We start from the raw sequence: 23,051 nt of genomic DNA, 5'->3' as shown, positions 1-23,051 counted from the left end.
AAATTTTGTTTGTTTTTTAACATCATTTGATAATGTTACCTAGACAGCTAATTCCATTTACTTGTGCTTTTTCCACATTTAGACACACCAGGCACAAAATATGACTGCACATTAGGTGATATATACAGTTAATATGACTGCTGTTGTTTTTTTTTGTTGTTGTTTTTTATTGCAGTATATTTAGTTTATCAACATTTGCTGTAGCATATATATTTATTTGTCATAAAGACTATTAGTCAACACCTCTATGTCATTTGCATCACTTAATATTTATATAGATTATATGATGTATTATATATTAGTTAACTTTTTTTTGTAGAATTTATATAACGTTTTCATCTGTGCTCAAGGCCCTGATGAATCGGTTTCATCCGCAAAACGCGTAGGCCACTCTTTGTATAAACCTGTTGGAAACCAGCACATCCCTAATTTCCGGCCCATCTCCTCATACTTCAATGCATTGGCTGCAGAGGCAACACGTGATATCTTACATTCTTACCTTCCCATCCTTGCATAGTATATACTAACTGATTTAACAGACTTGGAGAACATGCTGCTTCAGGCCGACCCCCCTATGCATGTGGTCTCTCAACTCTACTCTCTCATACATATGGTTTCTAATCCCCCCCATACACACAGGCTTGGAGGGTAGATTTGGCATCATTCCATTTCACAAAATATCCTTAGCCTCCAAGGCTCAAGAAAAAGGGTTCAAGGTGTTGACCCTTTGGTACAGATGCCCCTCGACTTTACACTGGATAAACCTGGTGCTCCTGGATACCTGCTGGTATTGCATGTCATCCAAGGAAACTTTACTCCACAGAGAATGCCCCCCTGTGCAGAGGTTCGGGTAAATGATCTTCCACCTGTACTGCAGACTCATGGTGACCTCAATTCCACCCTCTCCTGAGGTAGTTCTGCTATCTATGCTCCCTGGACTGCTCAAATCAGTCAAAAAGGACATTATGCAACACTTTCTGGCAGAAGCTAGAACGGTTCTGCCCAGACACTGGAAATCAACGAGCATGCCTTCCCTTGGGGATTGGGTAATTGAAGTGGACAGAGTCAATAGCTTGGAATGAATGTTGTCGCAGGAATCGGGTAAAGAGGAGCAATTCTCCAAGACCTGGATCTCATGGTCTATGTTTCAGTATTACTCTGAATGTATTCCAGGGGCTGCAGAGGACTCTACCAACACAACTGTATAACCTAAGTGGAATGTCTCCCTCTTAATATCTACTTACCATACTGTCTTGACCCCTCTATTTTCACCTTCATCCGCCCTCTTTTCTTTATATGTTGCAGTGCAACACTACCACCCAGACCCTAACAAAAGCCTTAGCATATTTGTAATGTGTGAGCACCGCTCATTGAGTGGATAGTGGTGCTCACTGACCCTTAATATGTTATGATAGATGATATTGCTGCACAGGCTTATATGCCAAATTAACACTTTTGAAGCTAACAGACTTTCTATACCCTGAGACGTTATGGTACTAGTATTTAAATTATATCTATTTATATCTATGTGTTATTGTGTATTTGTATACTGTACACCTCTCCTTTCTCAATAAAATAAGATTGAACTAAATTCACCAGCCCTCATATTTCCATGGATAAAATGCAGGTATGCATTGTAAAGGATGATTAAAACTGCCTTGCTCCTGGTCACATTTAAACTGCTGTGTTCTCTAATGTATTTTAATTCTTGTAATAAAGTGCCAGCCTTCGTTATTTGTCTCTAGTAAATTTGGGCCTAACCTTGCCATCCCTGCCCATGTTTGCTTGACTAGGGCATGGGCAGTAGTGGCAGCTGGTCCATAAGGGGCGCAGGGGCACCGCCCCTCTAATCTCCAATGTGTTGCCCCCTAATCACCATGTGGGGCTCCAGACGCGTGGATGTCTATGGGTTTTTTTTGTGAAGCACATTATTAGAGCCTGAGGCTCTAATTGGCTTTAAAAAGGTTGGGCTTGGGGTGCAAAGCACTGCGTTGATATTGATTCGCTATTGTCTCCCTGCTTAGCGAGTTCTAAGACCAGATTGGCTGAGAGGAGAAGCCAGGGAAGCCACCGAAGCTGCCCATGACCTGGATGGGGTAAGTGTGAGTCTGGCAGTTGAGTGGGCGGGGGAGCAAGCCCAAAAAACTGTTTGCTGAACACAAGCAGACTAAGGACATGGATTACTGGAACCATGTCCTGTGGTCTGATGAGAGCAAGATAAACTAATTTAGTTGAGATGGTGTCAAGCGTGTGGGGCGGCAACCAGGTGAGGGGTACAAAGACAAGTGTATCTTGCCTACAGTTAAGCATGGTGGTGGGAGTGTCAGTGTCTGGGGCTGCATGAGTGCTGCCAGCACTGGAGAGCTACAGTTCATTGAAGGAACCATAAATGCCAATATGTACTGTGACATACTGAAGCAGAGAATGATCCCCTCCCTTCGAAGACTGGGCCGCAGGACAGTATTCCAACATGATAACTACCCGAAACAACCCTCCAAGACTATCACTGCCTTTCTAAAGAAGTTGAGGGTAAAGGCGATGGACTGACCAAGCATATCTACAGACCTAAACACTATTGAGCATCTGTGGGGCATCCTCAAATGGAAGGTGGAGTAGCACAAGGTCTCTAACATCCACCAGCTCTTTGTGTTGTTGTCATGGAGGAGTGGAAGAGGACACCAGTAGCAACCTGTGAAGCTCTAGTTAACTCCATGCCCAAGAGGGTTAAGGCATTGCTGCAATATGATGACCACACAAAATATTGACACTTTGGCCCCAGTTTGGACATTTTCACTTAGGGGTGTACTCATTTTTGTTGCCAGTGGATTAGACATTAATGGCTGTGTATTTTGAGGGGACAGCAAATATACACTGTTATACAAGCTGTACACTTACTACTTTATTTATTTATTTATTTATTTAAAAATCACTATGCCTGGAAGGAAAATGGCCTCACCACTATCAGAGGTTAGAATTTTAGTCTTTCTATCTTTTTTAAGATACTGTTGGCCTCTCACTTATATGGTTCCAAGAAGTTATGTAAGCAGAAGACTGGAAGTGATGTAATATATGAATAGGAATTTCCAGGTGAGAGATGATTTGGGTGGAAGTAGAGAGGAGACATTTCTAGAACAGGTAGCAGATGCTGCTACACACATATATAGAATATTAGGCATCATTTACATGAACAAATCAGACTCTGCTTATAGGGGCATACACTGTTTTTTTAAGCCTCAAAACCCCTCTCTATACCCATCCTATAAGATTTGGAATGTCATTATATATTTCTTCATAGAGGAGTGGGAGTATTTAAAAGGACACGGGGATCTCTACAAGGATGTCATGATGAAGAATCAGCCACCCTCACATCACTAGCTGGATCCAGTAACAGAAACCCACCAGAGAGATATCCCGGTCCTCTGTATTCCTGGGATTCCACACCAAAGATCACACTATTCCTTACCATGATCAGGATTAAGAACTGAAAGTTATCAAAGTCGAGGTTAAAGAGGAAGAAGAAAAAATGCTGAAATGTGGAGCTCAGCAGTCTATGGAGAAGGGGGGGATGGTTATGAAAAGTAAACAAGAAGAATCTTCTCTACATATAGACACAAGTGGATACTATGCCTGGAATACCTCTGAGGAACATCTTATTTTTTTATCTAGACTATAATGCAGAAGATAACAAGATTATCTAATATTCTCCAGAAGTAAATCCCATTACTCCAAATATACATCACAGACCTTACCATTTGGAGATATCAATGGTTCCCTCTAATCCTGGGGAATCACTTGATAAATAACAAATAAACCGCTCCATGTGAGTGTGTGAACCATCCTCCCCTCTGGAAATTAACAAGTGCCAGTCTGATCCATGAATGTGGCATCAAGTTAAAGAAAAAAAAGGTTGACTGCACTCCAATGATGTACCAGATAAAACGTCTTAAGTTTATTGAAATCTTCACATTAAAAGATGCATAAATCACAACTCCAACATGCGGACAGGGACAGGTAACATGTTTCAAATAATATAATGTGCTTAATCAATATAATTAAGCACATTTTATTGTGTGAAACATGTTAACTTGTATATTTCTTAAATTCTTATTTCTTAATTCTTTATTTCTTAGATGTATTTGTTGCTTTATGAATATTCCATTACAAAAGAATGCAATATAAACCTGCAATGAACACTTGAGCTTCGGGTACAGTACTAACTGATGTAAAGTATACTTTTTTAAATTAAAAGGTATAGGCATGGGCAAATTGCTATTCCAATATTTATGTCTGCATCTAAAAAGGATATCATATTTAACAAGGCAGATAAAAGAGAAATACAAGTTAAATTGCTAACATATTCATAGTAGAAGATCTGGAAGACATAACAAACATTGTTCTACCTCTTTTAAACAGTTGCCTAAATTTTTTGAAACTACCACTTAATCAAAAGAATTTGATGAACACTTGAAATAACACAAGTGTTGGGCAGAAGGTTTTCAGCTGCAAATCATAGGTATGCTTTGCTTGGCCTGTACCCAAATATCTGTAAGTCTATACAATATTGGTCACCAAACAATGTTTCTACATAGAGTAGCACAGCTACTGCTTGCAACTGTGTAATGTATTAACTTATTTTTGCATTTGATTTTATATGTCAATGCTATACACAATATAAGTATTAGGTGTAATGCATGCAAGTGGAAGATGTTTAACTGGAATTTGTTCATGATTAACGTTTTGTTGATTATACTGTTTACATTTTGTTTTATTGCAGGTTTCAATGTGATTAGCAAGATATATGATGTGGTAGAAAATGGTGAAGTAATAAAAAGATCTAACATGATAGTGTTCACATCCATTCATGGACTGCAGCTGTAAGCTATCTTATACAACTTCCAAGTTGTGCGGTTTCCATGTACAGGTGAATAATTTTGATTTCCACTTTTATTATGGATGCAATTATTTTAGCAAGTTTTTTTTTTTTTTTTTTTTGTATGAGCTGTTTGCTTGGCATTACGCCATATCCAATAATCCCATAACATCCAGGAAAAATAAGTACTGTGACTCCATTGTACAAAGTCTTGTTATATAATGACTTATATGTCATAATATGACTTGCTGCCTATCTTCTTATTGCGAGAATCCCCAAGTGCAGGCATGTGGTCCAATGTGCTTAGCATTTCAATTATACTGTATCGCTATCATTACACATTGTATTTAAGAAAATTTTTATTTTAAAACAATGTTTAATTTACAGGATTGGTGGAATTACAATTTCTAGTAGAGGGATACAAAGTTTCATATTGTTAAAATCTTATGAGTAAGTGGATGGGTGTGGAGAATAATACAAAGCTGGGTGGCTAACAGACAAGGCAATGAAAGCTGGATAATTTGGCTTTGAGAATACTAGAACTGTTTGAATATTTTAGAGTCAGTGTCCTGTGATTTCTAATATTACAAAAAAACTGTGAAGTTCTTAATACAGAGTTATCACGTACAATGCATTGAGAAAAACATTATGAAGATACAAAAATTAGTTTACAGTGTTTTATATTTGAGAACTCACTGCAACTGAAATAGAAACAATATTTTAAGGAGCAGTAAATTTCAAAATAGCAATAATTCATGCAACTAAAACATCAAAAATACATTATAATGTACTGCAATTTTTATCAACACAAAAAATGGGATGTAACAAAAAAATTCAAGCATAAAATTGGAAATATAAAAATGACTTATCATGTTAGGCCAAATAAAAATCCTGAGAAAGAGGAATGTATGTAGTCAGAAGAATATAAGCCATTAGATTCTGCACTGGGTAACTGGAGCCAAACTTGATCATTTTCCATTAGGTCTATGACGGCACTTCCCGATGCCTGGTCAAGGTATCCTTTCTTATATTCGTCATATGTGTACATTATTGGTGTACCATTTTTATATAGGGCCACCCAAATATTTGTGCCTTTTACATGCACATGGTAAGCAAAATAATATAGTCCCGGTATCCTGCATGTAAATATTCCAGTTCGAGCATCATAGTGATTTTGTCTGTTATATAAAATCTTATCAAATTTTATAGGTACTCCCACTGCTGGAAAGGCTGTGGAGAGAACAGCAGTAAATGCAGAAGCACGTAATTCCCTTAGGCCTTGAATTTGCCCTGATTTTGAGTAGCCATCAGGCAACTGGTGTGGCATTATTACCTGACCTGGTGGGCCTGGTGGACCTGGTTGACCAGGCAGTCCTGACTCACCAGTCATTCCTCTTGGACCAGGTATTCCAGGAGGTCCTATTGGTCCTTGTACACCATTTGTTGCAATGCCAGCTGGACCTGGTAGACCACGTAAGCCCTGTTCCCCCTTATGACCAGGAGGACCTGATATTCCTGGTGCTCCTGATGGCCCCCTCATACCTGGTATTCCTGTAGCCCCTCTTGGTCCCTGCTCTCCACTGTAACCCATTTCACCTCTTGGGCCTACTGGACCAATTGCTCCAGGTAAACCAGGTGGTCCTACTATCCCTTTCTCTCCTTTTTGTCCTGGCATCCCTGGTGGCCCTTTGGGACCAGCAAGTCCTGGCTCACCAGGATATCCTGATTTTCCATCTAGTCCTGGAGTACCTCTTTCTCCTTTTGGACCAGGAGCTCCAGAAAAACCTTTAGGACCAACCTCGCCCTTTTGTCCTGGTAATCCAGCATCTCCTGGAAGCCCCCTATGTCCCTGTATACCTCCATTTCCTGGAAACCCTGGTATTCCTGGCTCCCCTGGAAGACCAACTGGCCCCTGATCACCTTTTATACCAGGAACACCAGGAATCCCTTCTGCCCCCCTTTGTCCTTTAACTCCTGATAAGCCTGGCTTTCCATAACCTTGCATTCCCTGGGGACCAGGCATACCTGGTAGTCCTGGCTGTCCTTTAGGTCCAGCATGCCCTGGCAATCCTGGAGCACCATTCATTCCTGGCTTTCCAAGACCGGGTGGCCCTGGCTGGCCATGTAAGCCCTGGGGTCCTGGTAAACCTTGTATTCCTTTTTCACCTGGTAAACCTCTATCACCTATTTTTCCTGGTTGTCCAGGAAGACCATTTAGGCCAGGTTTGCCTATTCCAGCAGGTCCCTGTGGCCCAGGCGGCCCGGGGAAACCAGGTAGACCTCTTTCTCCTGGTTGACCTGGAATTCCATATCCATCTTGTCCTTTGACTCCACTTATCCCTGGCATGCCAGGTTCACCTTTAAATCCAGGTGCACCTCTTAGACCAGGGTTTCCAACTGCACCTTGTAAACCTGGTGTGCCAACAGCAGAAATTCCAGCAGGTCCTGGAAATCCTGGCGGTCCTTGCTGACCTCTTGGTCCTGGTAGTCCTATAGGTCCACTGTCACCTTTCTCTCCTTGATATCCTCGTTCCCCCTGCTTGCCAGGTATGCCTGGTTGACCAGGTTTGCCAATGGAGGAGAATCCTGGTGGTCCTGGTACTCCTTGAGCTCCTTGTGGCCCTGGTGCTCCATATCCTGGTTTTCCTGAAGGTCCTGGAGGCCCAGGCAATCCTCTTGGGCCAACTGGTCCAGGAGGACCTGGTGGCCCTTGTTCTGGGGCACTTGGAATTACTAAAATAAAAAGTGAAAACATAGTTAGAGGTTAAGAAACCGTGTAAGAAATTAAAAAAATCATAAGTATAATTTACAGTTTATAACAAAACATCTCCTTGGGTAATCAGCTGTAAGACTTACACTTTCATATGCCAAAATACTTCAGATTCCCCCTGTATAAGAATGTTTATAAAAAAAAAATGTGTTACCAGATATTTTTGGGTGTAAAACTGGGCTTGGTGTCACATAGAAAAATATAACCAATGTGCTGTGATGACTTGCTTAGTAAGCAACAGGTTTCTTCAGCCAACCAAATAACATAGGGGGTTATTTACGAAAGGCAAATCCACTTTGCACTACAAGTGCACTTGGAAGTGCAGTTGCTGTAAATCTGAGGGGTAGATCCAAAATGAGGGGAAGCTCTGCTGATTTTATCATCCAATCATGTGCAAGCTAAAATGCTGTTTTTTATTTTCCTTGCATGTCCCCCTCGGATTTACAGTGACTGCACTTCCAAGTGCACTCGCAGTGCAAAGTGAATTTTCCTTTCGTAAATAACCCCCATAGTATTCTTCTTGTTGCTCTTATACAAGCAGCTCTATTGTGATACACTTCACAGCAAGGGGTTTTACTAACAAAAAATGGTTTCCTTTTTCTGAACATATTTTTTTTTTTTTGTACGGCATGGTCGTATATAGCCCAATGCTAGGAAATATTCCCTCACATTCATTTTTGCAATTGTTATGTTCTAATTCTCTTAAAAGATGTCCTGCTACTTGTTGCCTTGGGCAAACAATACATACTTTGGGAAAAAATGGATCAGTGCAAAAGTTGTCAGCTTAATAAAAGCAATAAAAAAAATAAAAATAAAATAAAAACTTTGAAATATAGGAGTCTTTCTTATGTAGGCTTTACCTTCCTTTGACATTAAAAACTGATAGCAAGTTAAAGAAGCTTTGGGGAACATTTTCATGGTAAATGTTTAGATTATAATGTGTTATTTTTATTAGTTTTTTCATGCAAGTGTATTTCTTATTTACAAAACACTTGAACAATAAAACAAAACATGCCAATATAATTTTACTTTCCATTATATAAAGCAGTAAATAATGTGAAAGTTTATTAACTGCTTAATGTGTATGTGTATGTGTAATTCTAAAAAAGTTAGTAATCAACAACAAATAGGTGTGCTCGATATTTCCTGCAAATCAGGTCAATATATATTCATATACTGTACATTAATGTATATAGGTTAATTAATTATTATTGCCAAGTTTAGGTATTCAAAGATCAATAGTATGAGTTAGAGCCTGGGGGGCAGCACACCAACAGTATGTGTTAGAGTCAGGGGGCACACGGGGGACATGGTTCAGGGAGGACGTCTATGGACTCCCTCCCAAAACAGAGCCACAATGAAGCTGTCTTTCAGCTATAGTACGGTTATGAAGTGGTTAAAAATTATTTAGGGGTATTTTTTTTCTTAGGCAAAGTTTACTTGGAATTATAACTTCATTTTAACCCTTTTGCTGCCAGGTCCGTACATTGCACACATTCGCGGTGGCTACAGCCACTGAGATTGTGTGTAAATTTGACAAGTAGGCTCCTGCCTCTCAGAAGCATTCCAGTGGCTGCACAACCCCGGTAACGTGCCCCCCCCCCACCATGTATGCCAGCATAGTAGGTGCAGTGAAGGGTAAGGGGGAGGGAGACAAGTGGAGTCGCGCCCACCCTTCTCCCGTCCTTGTTGCTGACCAGGAAAGTCACATGTTTGACGTTACTTCCGGGTCTGCCCCTCAGTGTCCCTGGCCAATATGGCTGGCAAAAGAATGTAATGCAAAGTGATATGCATCGCATTACATTCAGTGGTGCACAGGGAACACATCCAGGGTCTATTAGACCCCAAATGTCTCTTTAAGGAGAACCTGTCCCATGTGTGTTAAAAAAAAATTTAAAACAAAAAAAAATTATTGTAAAAACATTACACCTAAGCACATAAAATCCCCCCCACACATTTTTTGAGGCCCCCCACCCCCACATATACAAATGAACAAACATCGGGGGTGCTTACGCATGAAAACGTTGATCATGATACACATGTTACATATTAATATATAAAGCGATCTCATGCAGTACTAAAAATAATAACATATTAAGTGCAATCCACAAAGGGATTAATAAAGTGCAATCCACAGAAGGGTTATTAAAGTGCCAAAGTCTAATGCTGCGTACACACGAGCGGACTTTTCGATGGACTAGGTCCGACGGTCTTTCCGACTGACTTTTGGCAGAGTTCCGACAGACTTTCCGAATGAACGGACTTGGCCACACACAATTACACCAAAGTCCGACAGATTCGAATGACGTACGACCGGACTAGAATAATGAAGTTCATAGCCAGTAGCCAATAGCTGCCCTAGCATTGGTTTTTGTCTGTTGGACTAGCATACACACGAGCGGATTTCTCAATAGGAGCTGGGTCCGGCGGAGTTCCAGCGAAAAAATTTGAAACATGTTCTATTTCTAAAGTCTGTCAGATTTTTGGACAGCAAAGGTCCGATGGAGCCCACGCGCGATCGAATTGTCCCCCGGATTCGTTCCGTCTGACCTTTGCTGTCGAAAAGTCCGGTCGTGTGTACGCGGCATTAAAGTGCAAATGATAATATCTCCACAAAAAGATGAAAAAAATAGTGCAAAAATTAATATATCATGAATTTCCATTGGTTTTCAAAATCCTGCAATAAGGTGATAATAAAACATGTGCAAATGTTAATTCTCCAAAAAACAATCAATGTATTCCAGTCCTCCAAGGAGAATAAAGTGCTTTGGGAGAATCTAAAATTCATAAAATGGTGAACACAATGGATAGAATATGGAGTGGACATATCAATGACAAGATAATGTCCATAAATAACTTCACAAATTGCTTCCTGAAACAACAGTCTCACAGAACTCTCACCTCATGTAATAAAGTAAATCGCATCAAATACTCCAAGTAGCGCGAGGGACACTTTTACACATTCACATGTTACATATTGCCATGCATGCCAGAGAACAATTTTTCTAGAACCAGGCTTTTAAAGGGTTGCCTATGGAAAATATAGGTTACTGAAGTTTGTCACCATTTCACGGGTGCACGCAAATTTAAGGTTTGACATGTTGGACATCTATTTATTCAGTGCAACCTCATAATTTATATTTTACCAAAAAATTGGGTAATTTATTCCATTTGTATTCCCTAAAATTAACTTTAGTGTATTTTTACAGAAATTTTGCATTTCCTAGACTTTTGAGGTAATCTTGTGTGACATAAAAAATTGGAACCACCAACATTTTATTCTCTCGGATGTCTGTTTTCAGAGAATATATAATATTTTAGAGTTTTATGTAATCTTCAGCCCTAAAAAGATTTTTTAAACATGTGTGCAAAAAATGTGAAAGCAGCTCTGGCAGGGTAAGAGTTAAATAAGAAAACTTGAACATTCTGGAAAAAAAATACTCTCTGTAGCAAAACAAGGACTTTAAGTTAAATATCTTTTTTTTTTAAATGTTCAGTGAGCAATATCCATTGACAGATTGCCATTATGCCTAAAGATGAACTCCAAGCAAACATCTAAATACACAGATGAAATGCATAGCTGTTTAACTTGCCAAATAAGTTATATTTCTAACCACCCTGTTCTGTGATTTATACCAGAAAGAAGTAAACATAAATGTGATTTCTAGGTACCAACAAACCGTAAAAATTAACCTGGAGAGCCCCGGTTACTGAAGACTGATTTTTATGTTGGTACCTAGCAGCTTCATCCATTTTACATCTTTTGGGGCTAGATTAATCTGGGCTCTTAGAAATTGTGAGGACTCTATTCCATTTGATTGCTTTAGTTTTGAGGTTTACATAGATCTTTCACATTACACAGCCCCGTGCAACATGTGGCTTTTTCTTTTCTACGGTTTAGTAACAATAATGCCACGTACACACGATCGGACTTTTCAACATCAAAAGTCCGACGGAATGATTCCGGCAGACCATTCAATCGTGTGTGGGCTGCAGCGGACTTTTGATTTGCAAAAGTCTGACAGACTTTAGAAAAGGACAAAAACCGACGCGAGGGCAGCTATTGGCTACTGGCTATGAACTTCCTTATTCTAGTCCAGTCGTACGTCATCACGTTCGAATCCGTCGGACTTTGGTGTGATTGTGTGTGGCCAAGTCCGTTCATTTGGAAAGTCCGTCAGAACTCTGTCAGAACTCCGTCAGAACTCCGTCGAAAGTCTGTCGGACCTAGTCCCTCGAAAAGTCCGGTTGTGTGTACGTGGCATTACAGGTGTCTTTCCCAGCCTGTACCTGAACAGTGAAAGTAGAAGCACACACTAATGAGCTCATCTGCCACTCCTCTGCTCTCTTCTTCAATCAGCATGACCCTTTTACCATTTCTCCACCTTTTTGAGCTGTATATCAATGCACAAGGACTGCAAAACACTGACAAATAAATTCAGGTATTACACTGCTTGCATTTAAAAAATACTGTTAAGGATGTATTAAAGCTGCATTCATATGTGTCTTTTATATCTGTCTGGAGTTCTACTTTAACTGTATGTATATCCATAGTACGTGGCCTTTCCCATCTCCTTAGGCCTTAACTTACCCCTAAAATTACAGTGCATGTATAGCCAAAACTTTTTTTTTTTCAGTCTTGGATAAATAAGGGAAGCTGCATTATCCTTGATGGGTTTTTATTGCTTGCTGTGCCCTTGCTAGAAGGTTTCACTCTCTCTGCTTGGCCAAGAGAACATTGCCAAAAAAACAGAAAATGAGGAAAATACAAAATTTTAGAGTTGTTACAGAACACAAGATGAGAGTAAATCTTCCAACAACACTTGTTCCAATGACAATTGACTAAGATAGGCATCTTCCTAATTTTTTGAGATGTACAGGTATACCCCACTTTTAAGCACGCAATGGGGTTTATTTACTAAAGCTATAAAGTGCAAAATCAGGCTCACTATTGCATAGAAACCAATAATCTTCTTACCCCAGCTTGTTCAATTAATCTTTGGTAATAAAACCCACAAGCTCATTGGTTTCTATGTAATAGTGAGTCTGATTTTGCACTTTATAGCTTTAGTAAATAAACCCCGGTGTGTACTTAAAAGTGGGGTATGCCTGTACTTTCAGTTCCTTTTGCATCTCCAGCCTATACCTTCTTGGATGTGTACGTAGGAGCATCTGGCACAAAAATTCATCTCACTTATTAGTTAAGAACATTAGATGCAGCCAACACTTTCAGGGCAAAAAAGCCCCCCCCCCCCCCCCATAGGTTATTGGTTCTATCTCAGTTCCTGGGCTTTTGATCCTAGCCAGCCCATCTGTGCTATAAAAAGGGGTAAAGCTAAGGACTGGAGAGCGGGAACATGGGTACTGGTGGGTCTTATCTGTGAGCACAATCATGACACTGCTGAAGAAGCTGGTTGTTGTGGAGGACATCCAAGCTTTGGACAATGCCATAATGGAACCTCACCTCATGGAAATATGCCTGGAATGCTACATTATTCTAGTTAGGATTAGGGACAGGATGTTGTTCAAATAAAACTGAGTACCGCTTTATGTTCAGTAAAGTTACATTAATCATTCTGAGCCTGGTCTAAATTTATTCAAAGCGTGCATGTTGGTACTGGCGTATCTAAAGGAACCTGGGTCTGTAAAGCACTATGGGGTATGAAGTTACCCCATTGCAAAAGAGTTAACTCTGCAAGACAAGGAGAAGGAGTGTAACCAAGTACAAGTTTAAGATACAAGGCAAACAGTCATTAGGTATGGTACCTGGTAGGGGGACAGGTCCTCCAGTGGTGCGATGTTGGTGTTCTGGCTCCCTCCCAAATGGTTAGTGTCCAATAACTACCAGATCTGAACCCGAATTATGGAGATCTATGGTCTGGTCATAAGGTAAAGGAAGAATTAAGGAGAAGAATTAAGTGAGAGCGTGCATGGGCTCAACGAGACCCCATTGTATTTCTGGGAGTGAGATAATAGAGGTTTGCTGGACTGGTGGAGTGGGCATACGCTTGGCATGTCCCTCCTGATGCAATCATGCCAGTTGCAGTGTGTAGTGAAATGAGACAGGTTGCTTTTCAAAGGAAATTTGCATTTATTGCTGTGTACAGTGGGGGCTCATCTCTGAGTTAGGGAACTGCCTTAGTGTTACATTCTTCACATGACCGCAGTCTCCATATGGTCCCGGGCATTGATAAGAACGCTCCGCATGATCTATTACCCATGTTTGCACGCGCAGACAGCCCCACCTCACCCTTCTTAAGGGCTTTAAGGCTTAATAAAGATGCATAATTGTACAGAGAATGTGGAGAGATGTGCAGCTAGATGGAGGGGGGATGAAGCTGGAGGTTCACATCTTTCCACATCTTTGTCGTGGAGTGCTCAACAATGAAACTGAATTCCAGGAGCCATTACATCACCCACCGACTTCCATTACACATCCATTGTCAGCGCATCCTCCTCTCCCCTACAGCAGCTACTTCATCACACAGGGGAGCCAGAGGTTTTATATCATGTAGCTGCACTGGAGAGAATAAAAAAAAAGGTACTTAAAAAGATCTTTTTAACCAGCAGTTTACAGCATAGGTAGCGAAGAGGGAAGAGGTATTTTTAAGCAGATAAAATGTAGCATTTACTTCCACTTTAAGAGAGAAGTATGACCAAAGCTTGTGTTGTCATATTTATAATGTGGGTCACAGGAGTGCACCACTTTTGCACTCCTGTGACCCTGATTTAGTTAATTGTCACAGAGCTGCACTAGTCTCTGGCTTTATCCCAAAAATAATGTTGGGATCCACCCAGATGCCTGACTGGCAGCTGGCTCAAACCCTCAGCGCACCGCTAAAAGCTTGAGCCAGATATGTCTGCCAAATCTCCTGCCTGGAGGGTAAAGTGGGCCAAAAAACTGAGCAATCAGTGGTCATGTGATCACTCAGTTCTCAGACTTAGAGCCAATGAGGGAAAGCTGAAGCATCGTGCAGATGCTACAGCCATAGTGGTGAGCATATTTGTTTTTTTTTGTTTTTGTTTTTATTTCCCACATTCCTTTAAACCTTTCACGCCTATGGGTAACACAAATCTAAAAGCCTAAGCACAATTTAGAATTTTTGACATGCGTTTGACATGCGTTAGTAAAACCATACATATCACAACTATTTGGTGCATCCAGGTGGATTATACATTGTTTTTTTCAGGTTAAATTAATGCCCTGTACACACGACCGGACTTTCCAGCAGACTAGGTCCAACGGACTTCCCGCCAGAATTCTGGCAGAGTTTCCGATGGACTTTCCAAACTAATGGACTTGACCGGACTTTCGGCAGACTAGGTCCGCTGGTCTTCCCGACGGAGTTCTGGCGGTCTTCCAAATGAACGGACTTGCCCACACATGGACTAAAGTCTGTTCATTTTGAACGTGATGAGTTAAGAAGGGACTAGAAAAGGAAGCTTTTTTTGGCGAGATTGATACCTTGCGACCCCCGTCGCCTGGTATGGATTTTAAGGGGAAGCCCCTACGCCAAAAAAACGGCGTGGGGGTCCCCCCAAGGTCCATACCAGACCCTTATCCGAGCACACAGCCCGGCCGGTCAGGGCGCCCCCTTTCCCAAACCACCCACCCCCCATGTTGAGGGCATGCGTCCTGGTATGGTTCAGTCGGGGGGGCGCTCGCTTGTCCCCGACCCCTTTCCTGAGCGGCCGGGCTGCGTGCTCGGATAAGGGTCTGGTATGGATTTTGGGGGCCCCCACGCCGTTTTTCAGGGTAGGGGGTTCCCCTTAACCACTTGACTACTGGCACTTAAACCCCCTTAATAACCAGAACAATTTTCTGCTTTCGGTGCTCTCACATTTTAAATGACAATTACTCAGTCATGCAACACTGTACCTATATGAAATTTTTGGCCTTTTTTCACACAAATAGAGCTTTCTTTTGTTATTTAATCACCGCTGGGTTTTCTATTTTTGGTGCTATAAAAGAAAAAAGACCAAAAATTCTGTAAAAAAATACATTTTTCTTTGTTTCTGTTTTAAAATGTAGCAAATTAGTATTTTGTCTTCATAAATTTTGGCCAAAATGTATACTACTACATATCTTTGGTAAAAATAAGTACAAATTTGTGTATATTATTTGATCTGTGTGAAAGTTATAGAGTCCACAAGCTATGGTGCCAATATCTGAAAATTGATCACACCTGATGTACTGACAGCCTTTCTCATTTCTTAAGACCCTAACATACCAGAAAAGTACAAATACCCCTTTTTGTAAAGAAGACATTATAAGATATTTAGTAAGAGGCATGGTGAGTTTTTTGAAGTTGTCAGTTTTTCCCACAATTCTTTGAAAAATCAAGATTTTTTTTCCCTTTTTTTTTCAGAAAATTGTCATATTATCAGGTTATTTCTCACACACAGCATATGCATATCACAAATTACACCCCAAAACACATTCTGCTATTACACCCGAGTTTAGCGATACCACATGTGTGAGACTTTTACACAGCGTGGCCACATACAGAGGCCCAAAATGCAGGGAGCGCCATCAGGCGTTCTGGAGCACCCAGGACAATTCAGACATTTCTCTCCTACATGTAAAAATCATCATTTATTTACTAGAAAATTACATAGAACCCCAAAACATTATATATGTTTTTTTAGCAAGGACCCTAGACAATACAGTGGCGGTCATTGCAACTTTTTATCTCGCTCTGTATTTGCGCAGCAATTTTTCGAACACTTTTAAAAAAAAAAAAACATTTTTGTGCTTTAAAAAAACTAAACAGTAAAGTTAGCCCAATGGTTTTGCATAATATGAAAGATGAAGTTAGGCCGAGTAAATAGATACATAACATGTCACCCTTCAAAATTGCCCACGCTCGTGGAATGGCGCCAAACGTCGCTACTTAAAAATCCCCATAGGCGACGCTTTAAAATTGTTTACTGGTTACATGTTTTGAGTTACAGAGGAGGTCTAGGGCCAAAATTATTGCTCTCGCTCTAACGTTCGCAGCAATACCTCCCGTGTGTGCTTTGAACACCGTTTCCATATGTGGGAGGGACTTACGTATGCGTTTGCTTCTGCATGCGAGCACACGGGGACAGGGGCGCGTTACATTTTTTTTTTTTTTATTGTTCATTTTACTTTATTTATTTTAGTTTGACACTTTTTTCCTCAAAAATATTTTTTTTTATCACTTTTATTCCTATTTCAAGGAATGTAAACATCCCTTGTAATAGGAATATGGCATGACAGGTCCTCTTTACAGTGAGATATGGGTCAATAAGACCCCACATCTCACCTCTAGACTGGGAAGCCTGAAATAAAAAAAAACAAAAAATTATTCTGGCTTCGATCGTAGTGGTGAGTCAGTAGAAGCACTGGAGGGCGGCAGGAGGGGGGGGGATGTCCCCTCTCGCCTCCCGTAAGAACGATCAAGCAGTGGAACAGCCACTATGATCATTCTTATGGTGTAGGGAATCGCCGGCTGAAAAAGCTTATAACTGAATGATACCTGTAGCTGCAGGTATCATTCAGATATCCCCGCACAAAGTCAAGGACGTCATATGACGGCGGGCGGGAAGTGGTTAAAATTTATTTTTTTTCACACAAAGTTGTCCATTTATACAATATTTCTAACACATAGCATGTACATACCAAAAATTACACCCCAAAATAGATTCTCCTACTCCTCCTGAGTATGGTGATACCACATTTGAGACTTCCACAGCCTGGCCACATACAGAGGCCGAGTACACCCGAGTATGGCTGAGCATGGCTGAGTATGGCTGAGCATGGTCGAGTATGGCTGGGTATCACAGAGTATTGCAGGGTATCACCGAGTATTGCAGGGTATCACCGAGTATAGCTGGGTATTGCAGTGTATCACAGAGTATGGCTGGGTATTGCAGGGTATCACCGAGTATGGCTGAGCATGGCTGAGTATGGCTGAGTATGGCTGGGTATAGCAGAGTATGGCTGGGTATAGCAGAGTATGGCTGGGTATTGCATAGTATGGCTGGGTATTGCAGAGTATGGCTGGGTATTGCAGAGTATGGCTGGGTATTGCAGGGTATCAACGAGTATGGCTGGCTATTGCAGGGTATCACCGAGTATGACTGGGTATTGCAGAGTATGGCTGGGTATTGTTGGGTATGGCAGTGTATTGCTGGGTATGGCAGGGTATTGCTGGGTATTGCAGAGTATTGGCAGGGTATTGGCAGGGTATTGCAGAGTATTGGCAGGGTATTGCAGGGTATTGCAGGGTATTGCAGGGTATTGCAGAGTATTGGCAGGGTATTGCAGGGTATTGCAGAGTATTGGCAGGGTATTGCAGAGTATTGCAGGGTATGGCAGAGTATTGGTAGGGCATTGCTGGGTATTGCTGAGTATTGCAGAGTATTGCCAGGGCATTGCTGGGTATTGCAGAGTATTGGCAGGGTATTGCTATGTATTGCAGAGTATTGGCAGGGCATTGATGGGTATTGCAGAGTAGTGGCAGGGTATTGCTGGGTATTTCAGAGTATTGGCAGGGTATTGCTGGGTATTGCAGAGTATTGGCAGGGTATCTCTGGGTATTGCAGAGTATTGGCAGGGTATCGCTGGTTATTGCAGAGTATTGGCAGGGTATCGCCGGGTATTGCAGAGTATTGGCAGGGTATCGCTGGGTATTGCAGTGTATTGGCAGGGCATTGCTGGGTATTGCAGAGTAGTAGCAGGGTATTGCTGGGTATTGCAGAGTACTGGCAGGGTATTGCAGGGTAAATTGTCAGTGAGCAGTGCTGTGGGCACTACAGATCCAGCCCACATCGCTGTTGCCACCGATCTTTCCCCTCTCACACTGTACCAATCGGGTTACAAGTGGTCGATCCGTCATGTTCTTGAGTGCGCGCCCCAGGGGGCGCACAAGAGCGGAATTCTGGGAGGACGTCATAGTATGTCCTCCCAGAGTTAAGCAACCGCCCTTTAGCTGTCATTTGGCTATAGGCCAGTTGTTAAGCGGTTAAAATCCATACCAGACCTAAGGGCCTGGAATGCTCTTGGAGGGGAATTCCCTCTCGCGCTCGCTGTGATAGGAAAATGTGTTTTTCCTATTGCAGCCAGCGCGAGATTTACAGTACCCTGTCGCCAAGAACCAGCGCGATAGGATCGTGCTGGAAACATTCTCTCGGGCAGGTGCTGTAGCTGCCCTTGCATCGTATTTGGTCTGTTGGACCAGTCCAGCATACAGACGAACGGGTTTCCTGCTAGGAACTGGGTCCGGTGGAGTTCCGGCGGGAAAATTTAAAACATGTTCTATTTCTAAAGTTCGTCTGATTTTTGGACAGCAAAGATCCGATGGAGCCCACACACGATCAAATTCTCCAACGGATTTGTTCCATCGGACCTTTGATGTCAAAAAGTCTGGTCGCGTGTATGTGGCATAAGCTTTCTTTTGGTGGTAAATGGTAATGAATATCTCCTGATTTTTTCTTATTATCATAGGAAAACTGACCCAAAATAGTAAAAAATATATATTTTTTTAAATCTAGCTGGAAATTTCTTGTACCTACTATATCCTACCACCAAATAACAACTCAAAATAAATTCTCCTCCAGATGATCACAGCGATACCACATATGTGTATGTTAATTGTTGTATGTACCCGTAGTACAGCCCAAAAACAATACTGTAGTGCACATTTTGCTTTTTTTTTATCCTACTTAAAACACACTGACACTAACTGACAATAATTTAAAAAATGTTTTAAAAAAATACAGCCCAAAATATATTGACCATGACTTTGGACCCTGCCCTTGACCTTTGACCTTTACCTGAACCAAACACTAACCCTGGCACTGACCTAGATCAAACCTTGATCTAGCTATTTTTTTATGTATTTTTATTTTTTGTTATTATTATTGGGTTTTTTTTTACACTCACACTTTCTTTTTTCTCTGCAAGGAAAGAGAGAGATACAATGTATCTCTCCCCTCCATTCACAGAGAGATAAACACAGGGGCCGGCTTCACAGTGACTGATCACTCTGATAGCCAATCAGAGGCTATCACAGGAATCAGGTAATCCGGAACCGCATGATCAAGGTCCCAACTGTTAGTATGGGACACGGGGCTGCCACTGAGACCCCGGTCTCTGTGCTAGGAGTACACTCTGTGGCACACTCCCAGCGTAAAGACAGATATGCATATATATGCGCCCCCGGAAAAAAGCCCAGTCCAGTGAGGCCGCATGTATGTGTTACATTGGTGTGAAGGGGTTAAATGCCACTAAATGTAGCCTTTACTTCCACAATCAATATTAAATATTAATACTAAGTGATTGCTTAGGAGGATCTGTAAGGAATTTTTCCCCCCGCTGGCAAAAATTAAATATTGCTGTGTGATTCTGGATCAACTGTGGGTATAGGATTGTGTATTTTAAATGGCTATTAAAGGTAACCATCGTCATCTATGATCTGTTTGCTTGTAATTAGTGTGTGTTTATAAAAGGTCAGTGAGTTTCTGGACTCCTGACAGACCCTTGCATCTTTCATCCAGTGCTGCACTGACATTTCTGAGTCATGGGGTAAGCAAAAGAATTGTCAAATGATCTGTGGGAAAAGGTAGTTGAACTGAATAAAACAGGAAATGGATATAAAAAGATATCCAAAGAATTGAGAATGCTAATCACTAGTGTTCAAACTCTAATCAAAGAGTGGAATATGAGTGGTTCTGTTAAAACCAAACCCACGGTCAGGTAGACCAACTAAAATTTCAGCCACAACTGCCAGGAAAATTGTTTTGGATGCAAAGAAAAACTCACAAATAACACACAATAAGGAAGCACTTGAAGAAAGATGGGCTGCATGGTGGAGTCGCCAGAAGAAAGTATTTTCTATGTAAATGCCACAAAGTATCCTGCTTACATTATGCCAAACAGCACAGAGACAAGCCTCAAACCTTCTGGCACAAAGTCATTTGGAGTAATAAGACCAAAATTGAGCTTTTTGGCCACAACCATAAATGCTACATTTGAGGAGAAGTCAACAAGGACTATGATGAAAGGTACACCATTCCTACTGTGAAACATGGAGGTAGACTGCTGATGTTTTGGGGATGTGTGAGCTACAAAAGCACAGGAAATTTGGTCAAAATTTATAGCAAGATGAATGCAGTATGTTATTGAAAAATACTGGAGAAACATTTGCATTCATCAGCCAGGAAGCTGCGCATGGGACGTACTTGGACATTCCAACGTGACAATGATCCAAAACACAAGGCCAAGTCGACCTGTCATTGGCTACAGCAGAATAAAGTGAAGGTTCTGGAGTGGCCATCTCAGTCTCCTGACCTCAATATCATTGAGCCACTCTGGAGAGATTTCAAATGTGCAGTTCATGCAAGACAGACCAAGAATTTACAGAAACCGGAGGCTTTTTGCTACGAAGAATGGGCAGTTTTGCCACCTGAGAAGATAAAGAGCCTCATCCACAAATACCACAAAATACTTCAAGCTGTCATTGATATTAAAGGGGGCAATACACGGTATTAAGAACTAGGGTATGTAAACTTTTGATCGGGGTCATATGGGTAGTTTCTGTTGTCATTATGATTAACCGCTTCCTGCCCGCCCTATAGCCGAATGCCGGCCTTAGGGCGGGCGGCTTCCCGTGCCTGGCCGTCCCTGGACGGCCTGGTGTTTACTTCCGCAATGCGCGCCGCCGCGGGCGCGCATCGCGGAAGTTCTGTGTTTGCCGTGTCCCCCGGGGACAGGCAAACACAGATCGCTGTAAACGGCCAATCACAGCGGCCGTTTACAGCGTGATCGGCGTGTCCAATGGGAGATGATCTCATATGTAAACATATGAGATCATCTCTCAGCGCCGCTCTCCCTCCTCACACAGACAGCGTGTGAGAGGGGAGAGAAGAACGGCTGCAGCAGCCGTCAGTGTAAAAAAGAAAAAAAAAAAAAAAAAAGTAAAAAAAAAGTTTAATAAAAAGTGCCATCCTCCCCCAGAGCCATCCTCCCCCAGTGCCACCCCCCCCAGTGCCATGCCCCCCCCCCCCAGTGCCATCCTGCCCCAGTGCCATCCTGCCCCAGTGCCATCCTGCCCCAGTGCCATCCGCCCCAGTGCCATCCTGCCCCAGTGCCATCCGCCCCAGTGCCATCCGCCCCAGTGCCATCCACCCCAGTGCAATCCACCCCACCCCAGTGCCACCTGCCCGCAGTGCTATCTGTCCCCAGTGCCACCTGTTGTCAGTGCCATTTGTCCCCAGTGCCATCTGTCATCAGTGCCACGTATAAGTGGCATCTGTCATCAGTGCCACGTGTTATTAGTGCCACATAGTGCCATCTGTCATCAGTGCCACGTATTAGTGCCATCTGTCATCAGTGCCACGTATCAGTGCCATTTGTCATCAGTGCCACCTGTCAGTGTCACGTGCCATCTGTTGTCAGTGTCACGTGTCATCAATGCCACTTATCAGTGCCATCTGTCATCAGTGTCACGTGTCATTGGTGCCACGTATTAGTGCCATCTGTCACCGGTGGTACGTATTAGTGCCACGTATTAGTGCCACATGTCATCAGTGCCACGTATTAGTGCCACGTGTCATCAGTGCCACATATTAGTGCCACGTGTCATCAGTGCCACGTATTAGTGCCACGTGTCATCAGTGCCACGTATTAGTGCCACGTGTCATCAGTGCCACATATTAGTGTCATCTGTCATCAGTGCCACGTATAAGTGTCATCATTGCCACGTATCAGTGCCATCTGTCATCAGTGTCACGTGTCATTGTCCTGGTATTTCAAAAGTGTAATAAGTAGTCAACAAGTTAGATGTGTAATTTATGCTCCTAGAACACGTGATGGCGCTCCCTGCATGTTGGGCCTCTCTATGTGGCCAGGCTGCGAAAAAGTCCCACACATGTGGTATTGTAATACTCAGGAGGAGTAGCAGAATTTTTTGGGGGGTGTCATTTGTGGTATACACATGCCACGTGAGAGAAATAACCTATTACAATGACAATTTTGTGGAGAAAAATAAAGAAAATGAAAAATCTTCATTTTGCAAAGAATTGTGGGAAAAAAATGACAACATCAAAAAGCTCACCATGCCTCTTACTAAATACCTTGGAATGTCTACTTTCCAAAAAGGGGTCATTTGGGGGGTATTTGTACTTTCCTGACTTGTTTGGGTCACAAGAAGCGAGATAGGCCACCAGTACATCAGATGTGATCAATTTTGTGCGATTCGCACCACAGCTTGTAGACTCTCTAACTTTCACAAAGACCAAATAATATCCACTAATTTGGGTTATTTTTACCAAAGATATGTAGCAGTATAAATTGTGGCCAAAATTTATGAAGAAAAATTAATAATTTGCATAATTCTGTCACAGAAACAAAGAAATATGCGTTTTTTTTCAAAATTTTCGGTC

At 41.9% G+C, this 23,051-nt stretch overlaps 1 protein-coding gene across 1 annotated transcript in view; it reads right to left on the bottom strand.

Moving 5' to 3' along the window:
* Positions 1 to 3,927: 3,927 nt before the first annotated feature.
* The window catches only part of COL10A1 (collagen type X alpha 1 chain), a 150,649-nt gene continuing 131,525 nt past the window's right edge, over positions 3,928 to 23,051 (bottom strand). Inside the window, exon 4 of the mRNA XM_077487084.1 lies at positions 3,928 to 7,603. Coding sequence (XP_077343210.1) covers positions 5,739 to 7,603 — 1,865 coding nt within the window. The 3' untranslated portion in view covers positions 3,928 to 5,738. The remainder of the gene's footprint in view (positions 7,604 to 23,051) is intronic.

This window comes from Lithobates pipiens, unplaced genomic scaffold, assembly GCF_037356315.1.
Source record: "Lithobates pipiens isolate NorthernLeopardFrog02 unplaced genomic scaffold, aLitPip1_a1.2 Scaffold_18, whole genome shotgun sequence".
NCBI lineage: Eukaryota > Metazoa > Chordata > Amphibia > Anura > Ranidae > Lithobates > Lithobates pipiens.
The sequence above is the reverse complement of the archived record's forward strand: the minus strand, read 5'-3'. Positions and strand labels throughout refer to the sequence as shown.